This window comes from Cheilinus undulatus, linkage group 7 (genome assembly GCF_018320785.1).
Source record: "Cheilinus undulatus linkage group 7, ASM1832078v1, whole genome shotgun sequence".
NCBI classification, from domain to species: domain Eukaryota; kingdom Metazoa; phylum Chordata; class Actinopteri; order Labriformes; family Labridae; genus Cheilinus; species Cheilinus undulatus.
In genome coordinates this window covers 30,902,655-30,921,838 of record NC_054871.1, presented here as the reverse complement: position 1 = coordinate 30,921,838, position 19,184 = coordinate 30,902,655, and the positions used below count along the sequence as shown (strand labels likewise).

General features: G+C 38.7%; 1 protein-coding gene across 1 annotated transcript in view; it reads left to right on the top strand.

Moving 5' to 3' along the window:
* The first annotated feature begins 4,763 nt into the window (after positions 1-4,763).
* The window catches only part of st6galnac5b (ST6 (alpha-N-acetyl-neuraminyl-2,3-beta-galactosyl-1,3)-N-acetylgalactosaminide alpha-2,6-sialyltransferase 5b), a 33,553-nt gene continuing 19,132 nt past the window's right edge, over positions 4,764-19,184 (top strand). The window contains exons 1-2 of the mRNA XM_041791983.1: positions 4,764-4,778; positions 5,290-5,493. Of these exons, the coding sequence (XP_041647917.1) occupies positions 4,764-4,778; positions 5,290-5,493 (219 nt within the window). The remainder of the gene's footprint in view (positions 4,779-5,289; positions 5,494-19,184) is intronic.

Below are 19,184 nucleotides of genomic sequence, written 5' to 3'. Positions count from 1 at the left end.
GATTTGTGCCTGTTTTTAAGTGGCTTAAAGAACAGATGTTTAATTTTTTGACAAGATAATTTTGCTTGTTACAAACGCAGGAACAAAAAGCACAAGTTTTAAACATCACTTTAATGTCAGACATTTTTCAAATTCTTAAAAGATTATTGAGGGCCTCAAATGTATGTATCAGTGCCAATGACATTAAAGCTTAGTTTAGCTATTCTCAAACAGCAAAGCTCAGACACCCTCAAAGTGTCTTTAACAGTGACAAGAGCTCAAAGAAAAGGCATTGCTATCTCCATTAGCTTCCTCAGGTGCACATTTAGAAGTAGGACTGAGTTTCAGATAGTATTGATCCTTGTCAAACCAACAAATTGCCAGGCTCAAACATAGGATCTATTTCACAGCTGTTGTCTCTAAAAGCTGGCTCAGTCGATAACAGTTTAGTGGTTCCAAGATAGTCATTAGAGGGTGAAAACAGTCAGAACATCATGTGATGAAGCGATGGTACAATGAACTCATCGAGTTGATTATTATTGTTGAAAAAAACCACAAGCTTACAAATTCTATATCAGAACATTCAATTTTGCCTTGCCTTTTTAAGTATTTAAGTTTACTTTTATCATTTAATAATAATTTTGTGTCAGTGTTCCTGGATTAGACAGAAAAATAACAAGTCTCAAAAGAAATTGTTCAAACTTGTACAAATCTGGGCCAAAAACATGAAAGTGAAGGCGTGTTGTTCCCACAGCAGCTTTTAAGTAGGCTACCCTGATTTTTCTTGCAGCATCTGTTCTGGTTGTTTTTCAGATGAATTACTTATCAATTCCCAAAAAGCCAAAGTGAGACTTCCTGGCACATCACTGAAACAGCACATTACAAAATGAGTGCAGCGATGCCAGTTCAGGGAGTTTGAAAAAAGAGTCAACCCAAACCATTCTGACACAAAATGCATAATCCCCAGACTGATGAAATTCCTTTGATCTTTAGCTTTAATATCTCTTAGATCTCAGTTATGCAGTAGTAGTAGGACATTTCTTTTTAGTGGCACTGATTCATAGAGTGATTCTTTTAAAGCCATCAGGAATAACTTTTCTGAGTCTGTGACAGCCTCAGACTGTGCAATCCTCGTCTGTTATTTCATTTTATACAGTCTGCTAGTTTAAAACAAATCTATTTCCCAAAAGTTTGTAATAAAACAAACTATACCCACAACTATTTTTTTTCATTCCAGATAATTTTTGTGGCATCCAACTTCAGGACCCATTTCCTCATCATTTTACAGCAGCCTGAGCAGGGAGAGCTTCACCTGGGAGACGGATAGCTGGAGGCTGTAATCTAGTCAGAAGGAGGAAATGACTCTTTTTATAGACATGCTCAGGGCTGATTTCATTGCATGTATTTCCTTATGTATTGCTCTTGTCATTCCTCTGCAACCCATGGTTCATATTTTGAATTTATGTTTTGTTTTTTAGAATTGGTTGTGTACACTAATATAGCAAATTTAAACAATCATATTTCAACCAGTATTCAATTAACTTTTGTCTGAATCTTGAAATAAGCACATTATGACAGCTCAAAATCCACTGAGGGTAAGATGTAGATTTTGAATCTAAAAATCTGAACATGAGGAAATTTGTAAATATGACTCGGAATCAGTGTTAATTTTGGCAGTGATTTTTAATTTTAGTCTTGGTTTTAGTCTTGAAATGAAATGCATTTTAGTTTAAGTCAAATTTTAGTCATTTCTATCCTTTACAGATTTAGTCTAGTTTTAGTTGATGAAAACTCAACACATTTCGTTCTAGTTTTAGTCCATAAAAAGTCCTCACATTTTAGTCTTTAATTTTAGTCCAAGCATTTATTCTCTTGCCTAAATCTGGTATCAAATCATGGTAGTGTGTTCTATACACTCTGTCAAACCTAGGGTCCCTGCTTTCTACAGCTGAGAGTCAGAATAGCTACAGCTGCATTGTTTTTTGACAGATTTACCCACAGTGGAGAAATATCATGGATTTTCAATGTCCGACGAAAACTACATAACATCATTGTCTAGTTTTAGTTATCTGGACAAAAACTAAATTTAGTTTTAGTCAGTTTTAGTCATCACAGATCTATTTTTGTTAGTTTTAGTCTAGTTTTTGTCATGGAAAAAAAGGCTTTCGGCGAATAGTTTTAGTCAATGAAATTAACACTGCTTGGAATAAGCATTTAACTGGAAACCCATTTTGTACATACAGGCTGAATTCATCACGAGAGGTACAAAATAAGCACTTGCAAAACTGTGTCTGAAGCTTCTTCAGATATGTCTCTGGTTTTTGACATGCATTCATCCAGCTATGGTAGCTGATTTAAGCCAAAAAAGCACAAAGAATTCTGCAGTTAGGTTGGGTCTAGACCACTTTATATTCTCATCACAAACAAACTGCACAAGAGTCACAAGAGTCTGAACTGAACCGTGTTCAGACTGCCCTTTTCAAGTTGTCTCAATATGGTTCAATGGTCCACACCATTGACAACTTTCACACCTACTTTCCCCTTCTACAAGATGATTTTGTGAGGGGTCAGGCTGCAGATTGTAGATCTGAGATGCCTCCAGTCCTCTTACAGACCATTACTGTGATACACTGCTTCTGTCATAACGTGCTGTTAAAAACATTTCAGACTTTTTTCCCTTTTTTTAAATTCAACATTATTTATGAGTCTGGCTGTTACAGACACAACTAAATTTCATAAATAAAACAGAAGTCTAATCTGGGATCAAATAACAATTTTAAAAGTAGTTATTCAAACAGTGGCTTGCTTTAGCTGTTAGCTTATGCTAAAGCTAAGATGCTAAGCTAGCTTTACTGTCATCATTACTACACAAGCCATTGTAGCTATGTTAGCTTTAGCAATTTGATCTTTAGCAAACATAGCTAAAGCTAATATGACTATATTTGCTACACAGGCAATGTGAGTAGCTATGCCAGTTAATGTAGCTTTGTTAGCCTTAGTCTGAGATCTGCAAATGTAGCCAGACTGTCCTGGACAGGCCCAGACAAAAATCTTAAGACTAAAGCAGTTAGCATAACTAAAGCTGATGTAACTATGTTAGCTACACTGCTAATGTAAGACAAGATGTCTGTGTAGGTTCTTATTCATTCAGGTTATTGCTATCTAATTTTTTGTCAGAAGAATGATGAAGAATTGGATAGTTATGTTGCCCACCTGTCTACCTTGGTAGCTAGAAGGGCAACTGGATTTTTCCTGATCTCTCAAAGTGTGGTGATGTGCTGTGGCAAGACACACGTTGAGCTGATGTTATCTTCTCAGAAGGAAGGTTTATTCTTCATATATCTCATGACATACTTCAGGTATCAATAACAGACTGTCAACCAATGGCCTTCAATATCAGTCCTCTTTTACAAAACATGGCCATAACATGAATTAGGAAAATAAAGCTCTTTTAACATTAAATTCAACAAGACAAAACCTGAAAACGTGAAATGTCATTTTAATATAAACTGTATTATTGTTCTTTCATTCTGTTGTTTTATCATTTGCACAAAGTAATTGCATTTATTCATTAAACAAACACATTTATCTGTACCTTTTTTAACAACAGGCTCATAAGAAAAAGGTGCAAGGCTTCTTTAAAAGCACTTTCACTCACTCAAGCTTTCCGTAGCTTTATTCACAAAATCACTACATAGAGATATTTCTGGTCATGGCCTTAAACCATAAAAACGTGTCTGCTACAAACACTGACCAGAAAATAACCATGCATAAGAAAATCTTCTTAAAAGTCTAAGTGAATTAAGTTTAACAGAAAGTTCTGTAGTTTCTACAGTAGTGTATTGCATTCACTTGAAAATAAAAAATCCTCCATAACTATCTTATAAAAACAGGAAATTCAAAAATAAACAAATTCCTGTTTTTATGAGATAGTATCTCGTAACTCTCTGCATTAACATAGCTACATAGCTTACAAAGCCCCAGTTGGGCTAAAGCTAACAAAGCAACATTAGTTACATTATCGTATTCTTGTTGTTAAAGATGATATTGCTACTTAAGTTGCCGACATAGCTAAATGTAGTTTATTTTCTTTAGCGACTTGCCTAAGCTCACATTGCTAAAGCTAACATTGCTAAAATGGCTTGCTTAGTAATGATGACTACACAGCTAGTGAAGCTATATTAGTTTTAGCTAAAAATGAAGCTAAAGCGAATCACTGTTTGAGTAGTAACTACTTCAAAAACAGTTATTTAATCCCAGATTAGACTGGATCCCTGATTAGATTGCAATGTGGCTATTTCATGAATGTAACTGCCAGACTTTTGTTTATGAAGAAGAAGAAATAACAATAGAAACATTTTTTAAATATGTCTAAAATGCTGTAGGGGCAAATTACGTCACTGTTCTGACAGGGGAGGCGCCTCACAGTAGTGGCCTGTAAGAGGGGGCGTCTGAGACCTGCAGCCAAACTACTCTTGGTATGTTGATATGTTTATACAATATTGAGTGTGAAATTACCATCACATGAACCGCCAGTGAACCCTGACACCAGATTAAGCTGAAAAATGGAGTGATTTAGGACCATGAGGCGCACACTGCTGAGTCCCTGTAGAGGAGCGCATGGACGGGAGAGGAGTATATTGTTGGAGCGTCGTCTCCTCGCGCTGATCCCGGTGATGCTGCCGCTCAAGTGTTGCATGCTGGAGATCCCGGACACTTGTGAGGGAGCTCTGGCCTGGTAGGATGAAGACTCCATGTGTGCTAGAAAACGAGTTGAAATGAAGATGAAGATCAGAGTGGTAAGAAACCTGCTGAAAACATGAGTGTTGTGTTCCTCAGTGTGAGTGAGGTTTGCAGTGTTTTCTGAAGTAACAGGCTGTGTCATTATGTAGTCTGCCATGACCTAGTTGCACTTTTGTGTATTTGATTTTCATATTTTATTTGAGCTTTAGCTGATTTAGGCTATTCCAGTCAGGCGATGACTTACAGGTGTCAGAAGATAATTTTTCTGTAGCAGTGGGAAATAATCATGGAACATGTTTGAATTTATCAGCCTTGTACTATTTTTATGCTTCCACATTTTCCACATTTTGCCCTGGTAATGTTGAGCACAGTTGAATGGCACAGCTGACATTTTATTTGCAGTCTTCCATGAGGACAGAGCAGCTGCTCTTTCTGCAAAAAAACCCAACCTATAAATGTGACATTTAATTAGCAGGGATTTCTTTAACCAGAACTGTGCCTTATTTTGTGTGCTCCTTTGTTTTTGTTATGCTTCTCTGAACTTGTGCTTCTCACTTGTCTTTCCAGTGCCAAGGCGTTAGTGGCATCATCATAATCACCATGGTTACCAGTTTTATGTTGGTGTATAACAGCAGCTCTGGGGACAGATTAGCATCCTCGTCAGCACTGCCGTTGTCGTCCCAGCGTTCAGATGGACCTCCTCCATCCAGACGGCCACAGAGCCCCCCGATATCAACACTGGAGGGATACACAGGTGTCATGGATCATAAGGTAAATGTGCACCATCTGTGCTTCCACAGACAATCTGTCTCTCTCAGAAGAGTAAGTTTTTGATAATTCAGTGCACACATCCAGCCTTTTGGTTGTTAAATTCAAGTGAGATTTTTTTTTCCTGTAAGATTCTGGACTCTTCTTCATCCTTTAGATACCTGCACATCTTTTTAAAACATTTGTAAGAAAACTGCAGGAAAAAAATCAAAGTAGCATCAAAAAATCTGGCTCTGTGTGCTGGTTTTCACAGCATTTGACACAATAAATGTCCTGAAACATGGCCGTGTTACATCTCAAATGTGAAAGGAAACCTTGCAGTTTTGTACATATAGAACGACACCTAATCAGTATTCTGCTCTCATCCTGGCAATGCAGTGAAACTAGCATGTAAATGTAGAGTCCAGGTGTGCACTTAAAATGGATTTTTGAAGCTTCAGGTGCTGTCCTAGTTTCATAAAAATCTAAAATATCCTTCTCTGCACGTTTTATCCGTGTCCTAAGCCATCCTCTCAGCTGAATATAATGTCCAAGTGTCTAACATTGACAGCAAATTCCCCTTACATGGTCACTGAGACTACAACTAAAAAACAAATCACACTTTTATATCCCTAAAATTTCAAATATCAAACTTAAAAGCAGGAATTGCAGCGAGGGTATCCTTTCTATCTCCCCTCTGTTTATCCCATTTCATGATTCACAATTAATGCGTATACTATGAAATATTTAGGGACAAAAGCACTTAAAACTAGACGCATTCCTTCTAGAAAAGCTACTTAAAATGTCATTGCTGTAATCTTGTGGTCTAATAAGCTCCACACTTGATGTGTTTTTAATAGCTGAGGCATTTTATTCAGACCTGTCAGAGTGTTAGAAGCAGCTCATTCAGATACAAAGATCATCAAGACGGTGTCATGTCTTTTCTCAGTGAGGGAGCAGAGTCGGTTGTTTCCCAGGATGCACTGGGCAGGAGGGGATTTGAAGTGAAAAAAAATAGCTGTTACAGTCAGCATGCAGTGATTAATGATCAGTGACATAAGAGTGTAAGTCTGGTGAGAGGTTTGATCCAGCTATGGCATTCTTGATTTGTTTCAGTTTCTTGACGTGCCAGGTTTTTAAGTTTAGGCCTCCTTGGAGATGTTGTAACATCACATCGCTTTCAAGTAAATGAAAAAGAAACATTGATCTACGGGGAAATGAAAGACGACTGCTTTGAATCTGTTTTTTTTTTTTTTTTTTTTTTTTTAGCCACCTAAATATTCACTCTTCTTTCCTGGCCGGCCACCTCTTCCTGGCTGACGGCTGATTCGTGATGTATCCACACTGCGAAATCTTCAAACTGCTTAGTGTCAAACCCCCCTCCTTCTCTCACAGGGGGCTGCTGCTGCTCCAACACCCTCACACAGAGCCGAGGGAATGACTAACCAGAGGAAACCTGCTGTTGGATCAGGCGGAGTTGGTGGATGTGTCTGTTACTGCTCCCTTTAGGGTCATATGAGGTCTGCTGCTGCTGCTGCTGCTGCTGCTGGAGGGAATTTTTGCTCTTTCATAGACATATGCAGGACATCCCACACAAATGCCTAGACACAATTTAAAGTTTAATGCTCCCATCAGGAATGTGAGGGGCGCTCAGTTTAATGTGTCAGCTTGACCCTGTTTTATGGCTCACATTAGCTTATGTGCATATCTTGTTTGCAAATACTGACGCTGAGGTGGGTGGTGGTTTGTGGCTGGTTAAACTCATAAATGTCTCACCCATGAGGTCTCAATACAGCCACCATTAGGCATTTAGCCCTTAGACCTTATTGGTAATTTTAAGGCCGGGCATCTGAGTTATCCTTCAGTCTTTTAGTGCTGCGTAGAACAGCAAAAATGTTGAAATCATAGACTAAAATATAAGCCATGAATGGATTCTCATGATGTCACTTTTATTTCTGAAAGGGGGGTTAAGGTCAGAGCTTTGTGCAGGCCAGTCAAGTTCTTCCACAGTAAACTCGTTAAACCATGTCCTCATAGTCCTTGCTTTGTGCGTGGGGCACAGTCATATTGGAATAGAAAAAGGCCTTCCCCAAACTGTTGCCACAAAGTTGGAAGCATAGCATTGCCCAAAATATCTTTATATACTGAAGCGTTAAGATTGCTGTTCACTGGAGTTAAGGGGCCTAGCCCAAACCCTGTAAAACAGCTCATTACCATTATCCCTCTTCTGCCAAACTTCACAGTTGGCACAGTGCAGTCAGGCAGGTAATGTTCTCCAAGCATCTGCCAAATCCAAACTCTCCTATCTAACTGCCAAACAGACAAGCATGATATCATCACTCCACAAAACATGTTTCCACTGTTCCACTGGCCAGTGCTGGTGTGCTTTATAACACTCCTTTAAAAGCTTGGCATTGGACTTGGCGATGTGAGGATTGCATGCAGCTGCTTGGCCATGGAAACCAGTTCTATGAAGCACCCGTCGCACAGTTTGTGTGCTTACATTAATTTTGGTGACTTTTATGCACCATGCACCTTCAGCAGTCTTTGACCCCACTTTTATGTGGTGTTCTACGTGGCTGAATAGCTGTTGTTCCTTAACGCTTCCACTTTCTAATAATGTCACATACGGTTGACTGTCGAATATCACACATCATGAAATTTCATGAACATCTTGTTGTAAAGTGGCATTCATCATAGTACCACGCCTGAGGTCACTGAGCTCCTCAGAACGATCCATTTAGTATAACAAATGTTTGCAAATGGAGACTGCATGGCTAGGTGCTTGATTTTATACACCTGTGGCAACTGTCTGAATGCAACACCTGAATTCAATAATTAACAGGTGTGGCCAAATACTTTTGTCTATATTATGCCGATATGAAAAGCCAGTGAGTTTTATTATGTTGATAAGTTATAGAGGCTGAAATTGTTTTTCATACCAGACTGTACAATATTTGTTTCAGCTTTTGAGATTGTCATCGGCCTGCATTGTTTTCTCTTACTTTTTCGAGCCTGCCTTATAAGGAAACTTTAGGATCTGTAGTTTTTTTCCACTTCTCCATTGGCTTCAGTTTCCACTGTTAGAGATTGTTTCTTGGTTGAAATCCCTAACATTTCAAACTCAAAGATCAGGCTTCTTATGCACAGTTGTACTCATAATTATTCATACCCTTGTTAATTTTTGTGATTTTTTATTTTTGTGAATAAAGGAATGCATTTTGTCAAGTTTGTTTATGAGTTATATGTGACCAACAAGTGAAAGAATAACAACAATACACAATTCAAGAAATTCTTCATTTCAGGGGTATTTTATTAATGATTAAAAAAATGCCATGTTCAAAATTATTCATACCCTAGGTTTACTGAGTCCCATGTCTTTCATTAATAGTCAATAGCATAGCCTTTTTTTTATGACTGCTTCAAGACAATTCTTTCGCATGTCCACAAGCTTCCTGCACGTCTCCTGTGGGATGCTGCCCACTCGTCCTTGGCAAAAGCCTTGAGCTGGGTCAGGTTGGTCAGTTTCCTAGCCATCACTCTGGTCTTAAGGTCTCGCCACAAGTTCTTGATCGGATTGAGGTCAGGACTCTGACTTGGCCATTCTAGGACGTTGACATCATTGTCCTTGAAGCATTGCTTTTCTACCTTGACGGTATGTTTTCGATCATTGTCCTGCTGGTACTTCTAGTTGGGGCTGTGCTGGAGTTTCTCGGCGGATTCCTTCACATTTTCATTGAGGATCCTGATGTATCCTCCTTTCTCGTAATTCCTTGGACCTTGACAAGGTTCCCTGTGTCAATGGAAGAGAAGCATCCCTATAGCATGATGTTCTCACCACCATGCTTGATGGTGGGCACAGTGTTCTTTGGCGGGTATGCTTCTCCTTTCTTCTTCCAGATGTATTTAGCATCCATATGGCCAAATAACTGCAACTTTGTCTCGTCAGACCACAGGATGGTTGACCAAAAGCTGGGATCTTTCTTCAGATTACCTCTAGCAAAGGCCAGGTGAGCCTCCAGATGTTTTTTCCTGAGCAGCAGCGTCTTCCGAGGCCTGGGTCCATGGAGACCACCTCTGTGTAAGACCCGCTCAATGGTGGACCGTGACACCTTCAACCATGCCTGGTCAAGCGTTTCCATTAGGGCCTTGGTAATGGTCCGGGGATTGTTGTTGAGCTCTCTGCAGATTTTCAAACAAATTTGGGGGAACACCTTAAAATTCCTGCCAAGCCCACTTAGGTTTTTAACAGTGTTGAACCTCTTGTACTAGTTGATGATGCTCTGGATGGTCGCTACAGGGACTTCATACTGCTTTGTAGATAGATAGATAGATAGATATTGTCATTGTATTGTAAAAATGCAATGAAATTACATTTGGTAGTCTCCTGTGTAGCAGTAAACACAGTCGTCCAAGTGGTGGTTAGCAATCCGCAGCCTTACGTCATCCATCCTGCTGGCAAGGGCATCTGGGAAAAGATGCTCAGTACGACAGGTTTGTGTGGGGCCACTCTTAGCCTAGCCTGCAGCCTGGCTTGTTTCGCCTTCTCACACAATGCCACCTCTGCCTCCTCCCCACCGGCTGTAGGTGTTGTTGTGCTCCATGTCCTCCTCCTGTCAGTCTCCGAGCGTCCCGTTCTCCAGATAATCTCCTTCGGGAAAGATATAAACTTTGTGGGCACACTGTCATTTCTGGTGTAAGTGTAGGGCTTTGTTTTGCTGCTAGTGATGGAGTGCCGGACCGCTGTGTTCATACGCGCCGCTACCTCAGTAGGTAGCATTCAGTGGTCTCCTGTTGATCAGGCAGTGTTCTGTGGCAGTTACTGGCAGGTGTTGTTAGCTTTTAAGCTAGCCAGTTGTAGTTGAGACTGACGTCTTCTTTTCACCTTTTTGTTTTTTTTTTTTAATTTCCCATTCTTTCTTTCAAAGGTGTCCTGGACCATCCATCTTCTTTGTTTTCACAGGTTTCAACATATGTTGTCAACGTAATTGTGACAAAAAATACTACAAGTCCAAGATAGAACTTGAGCGCATCTTTCCTGCTGCCAACTGGTCTGGTTGCCCGGCAACAAACATGGTAATGGTCTTGTAACCCTTTCTTACACTGTGGGCATTCACAATACGTTGACGTAGGTCCTCACTGAGCTCCTTCTTATGTTGGCCATGATGATTAGAAACTGAAAATGACCAGAACACATTTCCCCTTTTTTTATTCCTCTGGAAAGTTGCTATTTTTTGTCATTGTTTAACATTTGGTCAACAAAAAGGGTATTTATTCCACTGGAACATCTTGAAAAAATACAAACAATGGGCACTAGAACATTTGTTGAGATATTGTCAGGGGTATGAATAATTCTGAACATGAGCAAAAAAAGAACTTTTGGCCATAACTATTATTTTGCAAATGAAGTTTAGCAAACTCATGTGGATTTGTGCATAGCAACAAGTAGACAAAAGGTACACATGAAGTACCAACATAATACTTTTCACAAATGAAGAATCTAAAAAAGAATGTTTTTTCCATGGGGTATGAATAATTTTGAGGATGACTGTATAAAAAATTTAGAGCATGCTGGATATTTTGAGCAGCTGCTGTTCATTCGGTTTCTCTCTGTATGCCTCTTGAAATTTCTTCATGTTTCTGTGAGAAGTACTCCTCTAGTGTGTATTTCTCTTTTGGACAAGCCATAGTAATTAGAGCTACATTCTTTCAAAATCCACACACCCACATTGAGTCAGAACACCTCAACATACATCAGATCTATTCCTCTGCACTCTGTCTCATCTTCCGTCTCTGATGTTTTGCTGATTTAAGTGATGCTGACCTTTTGAAGAACCGTCAGTAGAATGATTCTACATTGGCCTTTATACATAAGGCATATGTGAGAGCATGCATGTGGATTGTGTACCTATGAAGATTTATGATATACCTGCTTATTATAGGCAATAACTTCCTGTGCTCTGATGGCTGCTTACGCAGTCAGCCTCTGAAAAATAGGCCTCATATAACACATGAAAATGAATTCTCATACATATGCCAGACATTTTCTAACAGACAATTGATTCTGCTTTATATTCCTGGGGGATGTACAGCATTTGATATTATTGACTTATCAGGATATGCCCCTCTTCTATTCAAAGAGGGTGAAATCCAGTGTAAGGTAGAAGCCTCGTTTTTTCTTGGCAGGTAAATAAACCATACTCATAGTATTTACCACAGATCGCATGAAATATTTCTTTCTGAACAGAAGTTACCTTGCCTATCAATGACTTTGCCATCATAGAAATGCTATCTCCACCTCACTTTTAATCATTGAAGTTACAGGCTGAGAGGTGAAGCTGAACTGGGCCTTAAGCTCCTTGGCAAACAGCTACAGCTTCCCAGCTGTCAGGAAATAACCAACCCCTTATTATACAAATGTATACAGAACTCTTTAGCTACTTTCACACTGCCTCTCTTTTCCGTGTCTGTTATGCCTTTGTTCCGCAATGCCGTTCTATATGAAAGCGTCTGTTTCGCAATGGAAGGTCGATCTCGTCCCACCTCTGATCTGGATCGAGAGGTAGTATCAGAGCCGTAACTGACTTTCCGCAACGAGAGTGAAAGGACGTCACAGCATTCTGCAACGGCGAGTGTGCGCTGCTGTCTCCATAAACAGGAGATTTAAAAACCAGCGCGGTTTAATCAAGCAGCATTTCATCTGAGAAAACAACAGGGGGATAAAACAAAAAGATAATGTGGATTAACTGGACAGACTGCGGGGTTAGAGAGCTGATCACACTCAGGAGAGGAGAGAGCAGACACATCTCTGCTCACAGCAGCGTCGGAAAAGTTCCATGATGTGTTCAAGTGAGCTCAATACTCGGAAGTTTCCGACCTCCAACATAAATATGTGCGCTGTGACGCTGCCTAAAGTTGGACCTCCAACTCAGAAACATGAAGGAAAAAGTCTTTTGGATCTAATCGATCAAAATGAATGTTCATGTTATTTTCCCCGTATTTCATTTAGAAAATACAAAGTTTTGAACAGCAGCAGCAACAGCAGCACTTAGCTTCACATTAGCACTGTTAGCTAAGCTAACCCGTTAGCACATTAGCTGCTTACTTCATTTTCCAACACTGCTATTTTCTCCCTGGTATTAACATGTGATTAGGACACATTCAGAGAAAAAATACATCTTTTAGGCTCTCCAGACCAATATTTGCAACGCATTTGTGTCTTTCTTATGACAAGATTATGATCAAGTACAATGTGCTGCTAACAAGACTAAGTCTTCTGCCCCTCTGCTCTTCATCTGGGCTTGACATGATGATAGAAAAAATAGAAAAACATGCTCGCCCTCATTCCCTGAAATTGAGAGCAGAGCAAGTTCAGGATCATGATTTGAATGTATGTCACACGGAGGAGCTTAATGAGGTGTCAACTGTCTGGAGGATGTCTGTATAATTAATTTGTGTCAAAGAAAAGAAAGCAATGCCAATCATTAAACCCCCACTACACAACGTAGTCCTTCTCTGCTCTCAGTCAAGCTATAATCTTTTTCTCTACATTTCAGAGTGTTAAACAAAGAGCTTACCCTGCAGATGGCTATGTTTGATGTTGAAGGATACAGTTGGGGATATTTAATGGTGGTAAACCATGCTGCAAATATCCCACCATTATGATGTTGCAGTTACATGAAATCACATTCATTAACCTGTTGGTGACAGCTTCTATCTTTAAAATCCTTGTATCCACAGATACCAATGGCAGAAGGGCCTTTTTCATTCTTCACTAATGACTCTCCTCTGACCCCTAAATATCTCAGCCTGGTGGAGGCTATTTTCTCTGGGCTTGTGCTCTCCACCGGTCTTAAACTGAAGGGAGCAGAGGGCAGAGGCTGCTGGATTGGAGGCACAGTGGACTCTCTGGAGCAATATTAAAAGCTGACTGATGGGGCTTGCTCTGAAACCAATTATGATGCTGGGTTCTCCTGGGAACTTTAGAAAGGATCATACTGGTCAGTGTGGAGTCAGTGTGTGGGCTGCAGTTGACTGAGACTGGAACCAGAGCATGTTGGTACTGACTACTGCTTCTGCTGCTACTCTGAAAGCTACAACGTTGTTTGTAGTTTTAAAAACATCAGCTGTGAGCCTCAATATTTTACTATTAAATACAAAAACAGTGGCACTGTTTTAAAATTACAAATGTTTTGTACAATTTAGACAGTTTACCTGCAGTATCTGATATAATCATTCACCTCCTACAAACCAGCCTAATGGACAGATGAAGTTTTTTAAAATCTGTACTTTTAAATCTATCATTTAAACAACAGCTCTCTTTCATAGCATTTGTTTGAGTGTCTTACTACAGGACATGTCCCTTTTGTATTCACAGAAGCTCTGTGCTGCTACACCAGGCCTGAATGACTGGCAGTTGTGACGGGGCCCCTGTCTATTTATATTGCTGATTAAGGTTGCTCGACTATGGAAAATATCAAAATCATCATTATTTTGATTGACATTGAGATTACAATGATAAACTTGATTACTCTTTTATTCTACAACATCTGCAAAGCATGCATTTATCCAACTTAAACACCCTTAGCACTTTGAAAAACAAGCTTTAAATGAACATAAATGAGTGAAAAAAACAAATATTTAAAAAAAATGTCATGTTATGGTAACATGGTACAGTATATGAGAAATGAAGACTTGGAAAAAAGTGTTATTGGCCCTTGCAATTTAAATATTTAAATATGTGCAACAAAGGAGCATGAATGCTTCCTAAAAGTCTTCTGGCCTGGCTGGATTCTGCTCCTTACATCTATGTAAATCTTTTCAGGGGGTGATTGGCCAAGTGGCTCCAATGTTACTCATATTCCCCATCAAGTGTGTTGCTGCAGTCTGGCAATGTCTTCATACTGTTTCTTTGTTTTTCTCCTCACATCTGATTTAAAAGTCGCTTGAGCTTCCAAAATCTCAAAAACTTTGTCCCTTGGTTCTCCTTTGCCACATGTGGCATCCACCATTTTCGCGCTGTTAGATCAAGCCAGCAATGGAGTGCAAAGGATACCCTTCGCTCTGCTCCACTAATAATAATTAACACTTCAATATTTGCCCTCGTTTGAAACTGTGCCCATGTGGCTAGATGGCTCAGTGGTTTACCTCTCTTACATTGTTACAAGAAATTGGGGGTTTAAATCCCAGTCAGGGCAAAATGAGTATCCAGTGTGGGTTCTTGGGCAAGGTTCTTAATGCCAGAAACTCAGTCAGCATTTTTTCTGGCACTTCCATTTCCTGGTTTAAATGAGCCTTGGAAATTAGGAGAACTTTTGTTTTTCGTTTTTTTCGTTTTTGACCATTACATTACCACTACCTTTACCACTGACATCATTTTATTAAAGCATTGTATAGAGCAAATATGCCTATTATCATACTGCAAAACACAGTAGATGACTATATAGGCTTAAATTTTAACATGAGGGCTTTTATTTAGAAATGTTCACCTTTCTAAACGGGCCACATGATTTCCTCTACCTCAAGAATATCATTAAAGCAAGTAACCAAAACAGCGGAATTTGAAAAAACAAACAAACAAACAAAAAAAAACAATAATTGGACCCTTCTTAAAAATGTTATTTGTTTTTCTATTTTTGTGACCGAAATCAAAAAAGAACAGAATGGCTCATTTTTCTGTTTTTTTTTTTTTTCATTTCCAGTCAAAAATGAAAAAAAAACAACAACAAGAAAATGACTTTTTTTCTGTATTCTCCCCATTTTCTAAAAAAAAAAAAAAAAAAAAAAAAGAACAGAATAGCAAGAGTCTCTCCCAATTTCTGAGCCTGTTTCAACCAGGATAAGGAACTACCAGAAAATACACTGACTGAGGCCTCTTTCACACGCAGACGAATTCAGGAGTATATGCAAAGTTTTTTGTCATATTGGCATTTAATCCACATGGAAACAGTATTTTGGGAGGCTGTAAACACTAATTTTTGAAACAGGATCCCAGAGTGAACAAATCTGTAACCGTTTCGTCTCCGTGTGGACAGACGAATGAGTCTTCTTGAAACAATTACGTCACACATAACATAGCCCACTTATGTTATTTGGCCCATTTTCACCTTAAACTTGCCAAATCAAGTGGATAAACTATTACTGTCTGCTATATACTGTACAGCCTAGCTTCTCCATGACACTTCTATTGCCAAGTAACTTAGGCTAACTCATTAAATACTGAAATATTCCTTCAACTACAGTGATTTCTACATTTTAGTTTGGGTTATTTTGTTAGTTGTAGTTAATGACAACTTTGGAGACCTCTTGTAAGACCTCAATTCAGTGTGAGTCTTTCTTAGATTTTAAGGGGATGGGGGTACTGCTGATAGAAGCCTACTTTCCTCCAGGTTGTTTGCTGCATCATCCAGTCCACCCACCCTCCAGTCAAAAGCTGATCACATTCAGTCTGCCATGCCAAAGCAGTAGCTTTATTGGTGAGAGCCTTGAACATCAGCCCAGAGTTGACAGCTAATCAGGCTGAACTTTTGAGGACATGATAGACACCTCTGAGTCTTCTGTGTGTGGATGGTCTAACCACCATCTGGGGCATACAACGACTACATGAGCAGTGCACAGGAAGGGAAGTGCATGGCAATGTCAGTGCTAAAGGAAAGTACTAGTTGGCTAAACCTGGCCAGCTTGTCAGATAAGGAGAATGAGGGTGTTTTAGACATTCTTGTTCTCCTCACAACAAAGGAGGGTGCAGCTCTGGAAGATTCAGGCTGTGACTTCACAGCTACACGGACAAACGCCTGCCAAAACTGTCTCCAGGGTTTGTTCCCCGCCATTCCCATGCAAGAATGGCCCATTGCCAAAACACAAGTCTCCAGTGTAGTGCTACACAAAGCTTTAGCCATTGCCACTTGGCAAAAATAAAAATGTAATCAGTATTTTTTGTAAAAAGTTAGTTGCATCAATTACTGGGAATCTTGCAGAAAATTTGAATAAATACATGTTCAGTCTGTGATTCAAATCTCCTTTTCTAACACAAGCTTAGTGGCAGTGGACACACATGAGTTTTCAGAAAATGTTAACCTTATCTCTGTGTGTCTTGTTTCTCTTTGTAGGTCATACAGAATCATCAGTATTCATTTTAGACAGCTTCATTGCAATGTAAGCTCCCCATAAAAGCTGTACTTCAGCATTCACTGGAACTTAAATATCTATAAGTAAGGGGCACTGTGACCTAAAGCTGCATCTTAAAACAATCTATATGGACACAATCTTGAGACACAATGTTATCAGAAAAAAATCTTTGGCCTTAGTAAAAGGGAACTACTGGGAAAGTAGCCAACTCTCAGTCAGGGATTGTTTTCTCAGAAGTCTTAAAGCAGGTACTCAGTTTTAGAGGGTTATCTCTAGGCTTAAAGCTATGAGATAAGACAGCATTACTCAATGCAACCAAGCCGATGAAGGGTATAAGGTGAATGAACACTCCAGGTAGGAAAAATATTCTTTTTAAACATCCCCCTATTATAGGAGAGTGAGTAAGGATTAAATAAAGAAAAATGTTATCTCCATCAGCCCGGATGTCACAGGTTTTATAAGAATTTTCCAGAGGCGATGAAGTGTCTTAAATAATTTGGCTACTGTGAAGAGAAAATCTATAAAATGTATGCCTCTGGGCTCAGGAACAGATGAAGAATGATACAATTTCCTTTCCCATTTTTATGTAACCTTTCAATACCTCTTTTAAAAAGTTATGTTTACTGCAGAATTGCCTTTGGTAAGTTTCAGACTGTGGAGGAAACTTGGTTGGGTTAGGAAATATTATCTGCAGGTGCAATATGCATGGCATGAATATGGCTTTCCTACACTGTAAAAAAAATCCCGTTAAATTTACGGTAAAACGCTGGCAGCTGTGGTTACCAGAGATTTACTGTAAAAATTACGGTGAGAATGTATGAGAAAAAACGGTGTTTTCATTCTACAACTGTAAATATTACAGTTCAAACCTGTTTTTTTTAACTGTAAATTTCTGTTAAAAAAATACAATATTGTAACCGTTTATACAAGGATTTTCTGTAAAAATAACAGTTATACTGTAACCATATTTACGGTAATTTGCTGTACAACTTACTGTAATTTGATGTAGAAATTACAGAACTATCACAACATTTTCTACAGGGATTGGCTGTAAAAATAACGATAATGAAACAAACCTGTTTACGGTAAATTACTTTAAAAACACCAGAAATCCTGTAAATCTAAATACAATCTATCTCAGTAATAAAAACAGTAGACCCGTATAATGTTTAACGGTATTTTATTATAACTACTTAAATTTTACAGTAAATTACTGGCAGCTGTGGTTACCAGAAATTTACCGTAAAAAATACAGTACAAAACATGAGAAATTACAGCTGATGTTTGCAGATTTTACGATAGTAGCAAAATACTGCCCAACTTTAAATTTTACAGTAAATTACTGGCAGCTGTGGTTACCAGAAATTTACAAAAAAATACAGGACAAAACATGAGAAATTACAGCTGATGTTTGCAGATTTTACAGTAGTAGCTTAATACTGCCTTACTTTAAATTTTACGGTAAATTACCAGCAGCTGTGGTTGCCAGAAATTTACTGTAAAAAATACAGTACAAAACATGTGACATTTCAGTTAATTTGCTAGATTTTTGCAGTAGTGCCCTAATACTCCTACTTTTAACAAAAGATTCAAGCTCTCTGATAAACAATAAGAAACTCTGCAGTTATATGTTTGCAATAAAAAACCTTTCAACACATCTGATAAATTGTCCGTATACTCACAAAGCAGTTTAGATCTTGGAAGAAAAAAGCTTGTGTCCATATGTATGACAGGTAGTCCTTGGTGTAATGCATGAAGATGAAACAAAGTCACTTGCCCCTAAATGATTCAAGAGTAAATGAGTCCAGTCTTGACTGAAGAAGGCCTTCCACTTGGGAAGCTTCACGTGGCCAAGAAACTTCATCTTCTTGAAGACTCAAGCACAGTTCATCAGGTGTTCTACTTTGGACTGGCTCCATCCTCTCTGCAGGAAGTACATATACAAAGCAAAGTTAGAGTGATTCAGTGCTTCAGTTTAATGCCTACATAGATGTAAATTTGAGAAAACTAGGCTCTAATAAGCCATGCTTACAATCAGCACAACAGAATAAAATAAACAGTGTGTACAGTACATACAGATCATTTCTATAATAGAATATGGTGAAGAAACGCAAATGTACCCACAAGTGCCAGCTATTAAGTCAGCAATCACCTAACAACAGCCAATTACTTTTTCCGTTATTGATTATAATGAGACAGTTATGACATATTAATTGCAATTTGCTTTTCCTTTATAGTTTAGAGCTGTGGTGCCCAGGCTTGTATCCACTGAGCTCCCCCCTCCTTCACATATCCAAGAAGATATGGACCCACACAAAAAAGTGACATAGCTATTGCTGTAAAAACTAAACATAAATTTGAATTGATGTCATTATTTAAAGCAGTTTTAATTTTGGCAGATATTTTTAATTTTAGTCTTCGTTTTAGTCTTTAAGTGAAATGAATTTTAGTTTCAGTCACATTTTAGTCATTTCTGTCCATTTAGTTTTAGTCCATAAAAAGTCCTCATATTTTAGGTTTTACTTTTAGTCCAAGCATTTATTGTCTTGCTTAAATCTGGTACCAAGTCATAGTGGGATGTTCTCTGC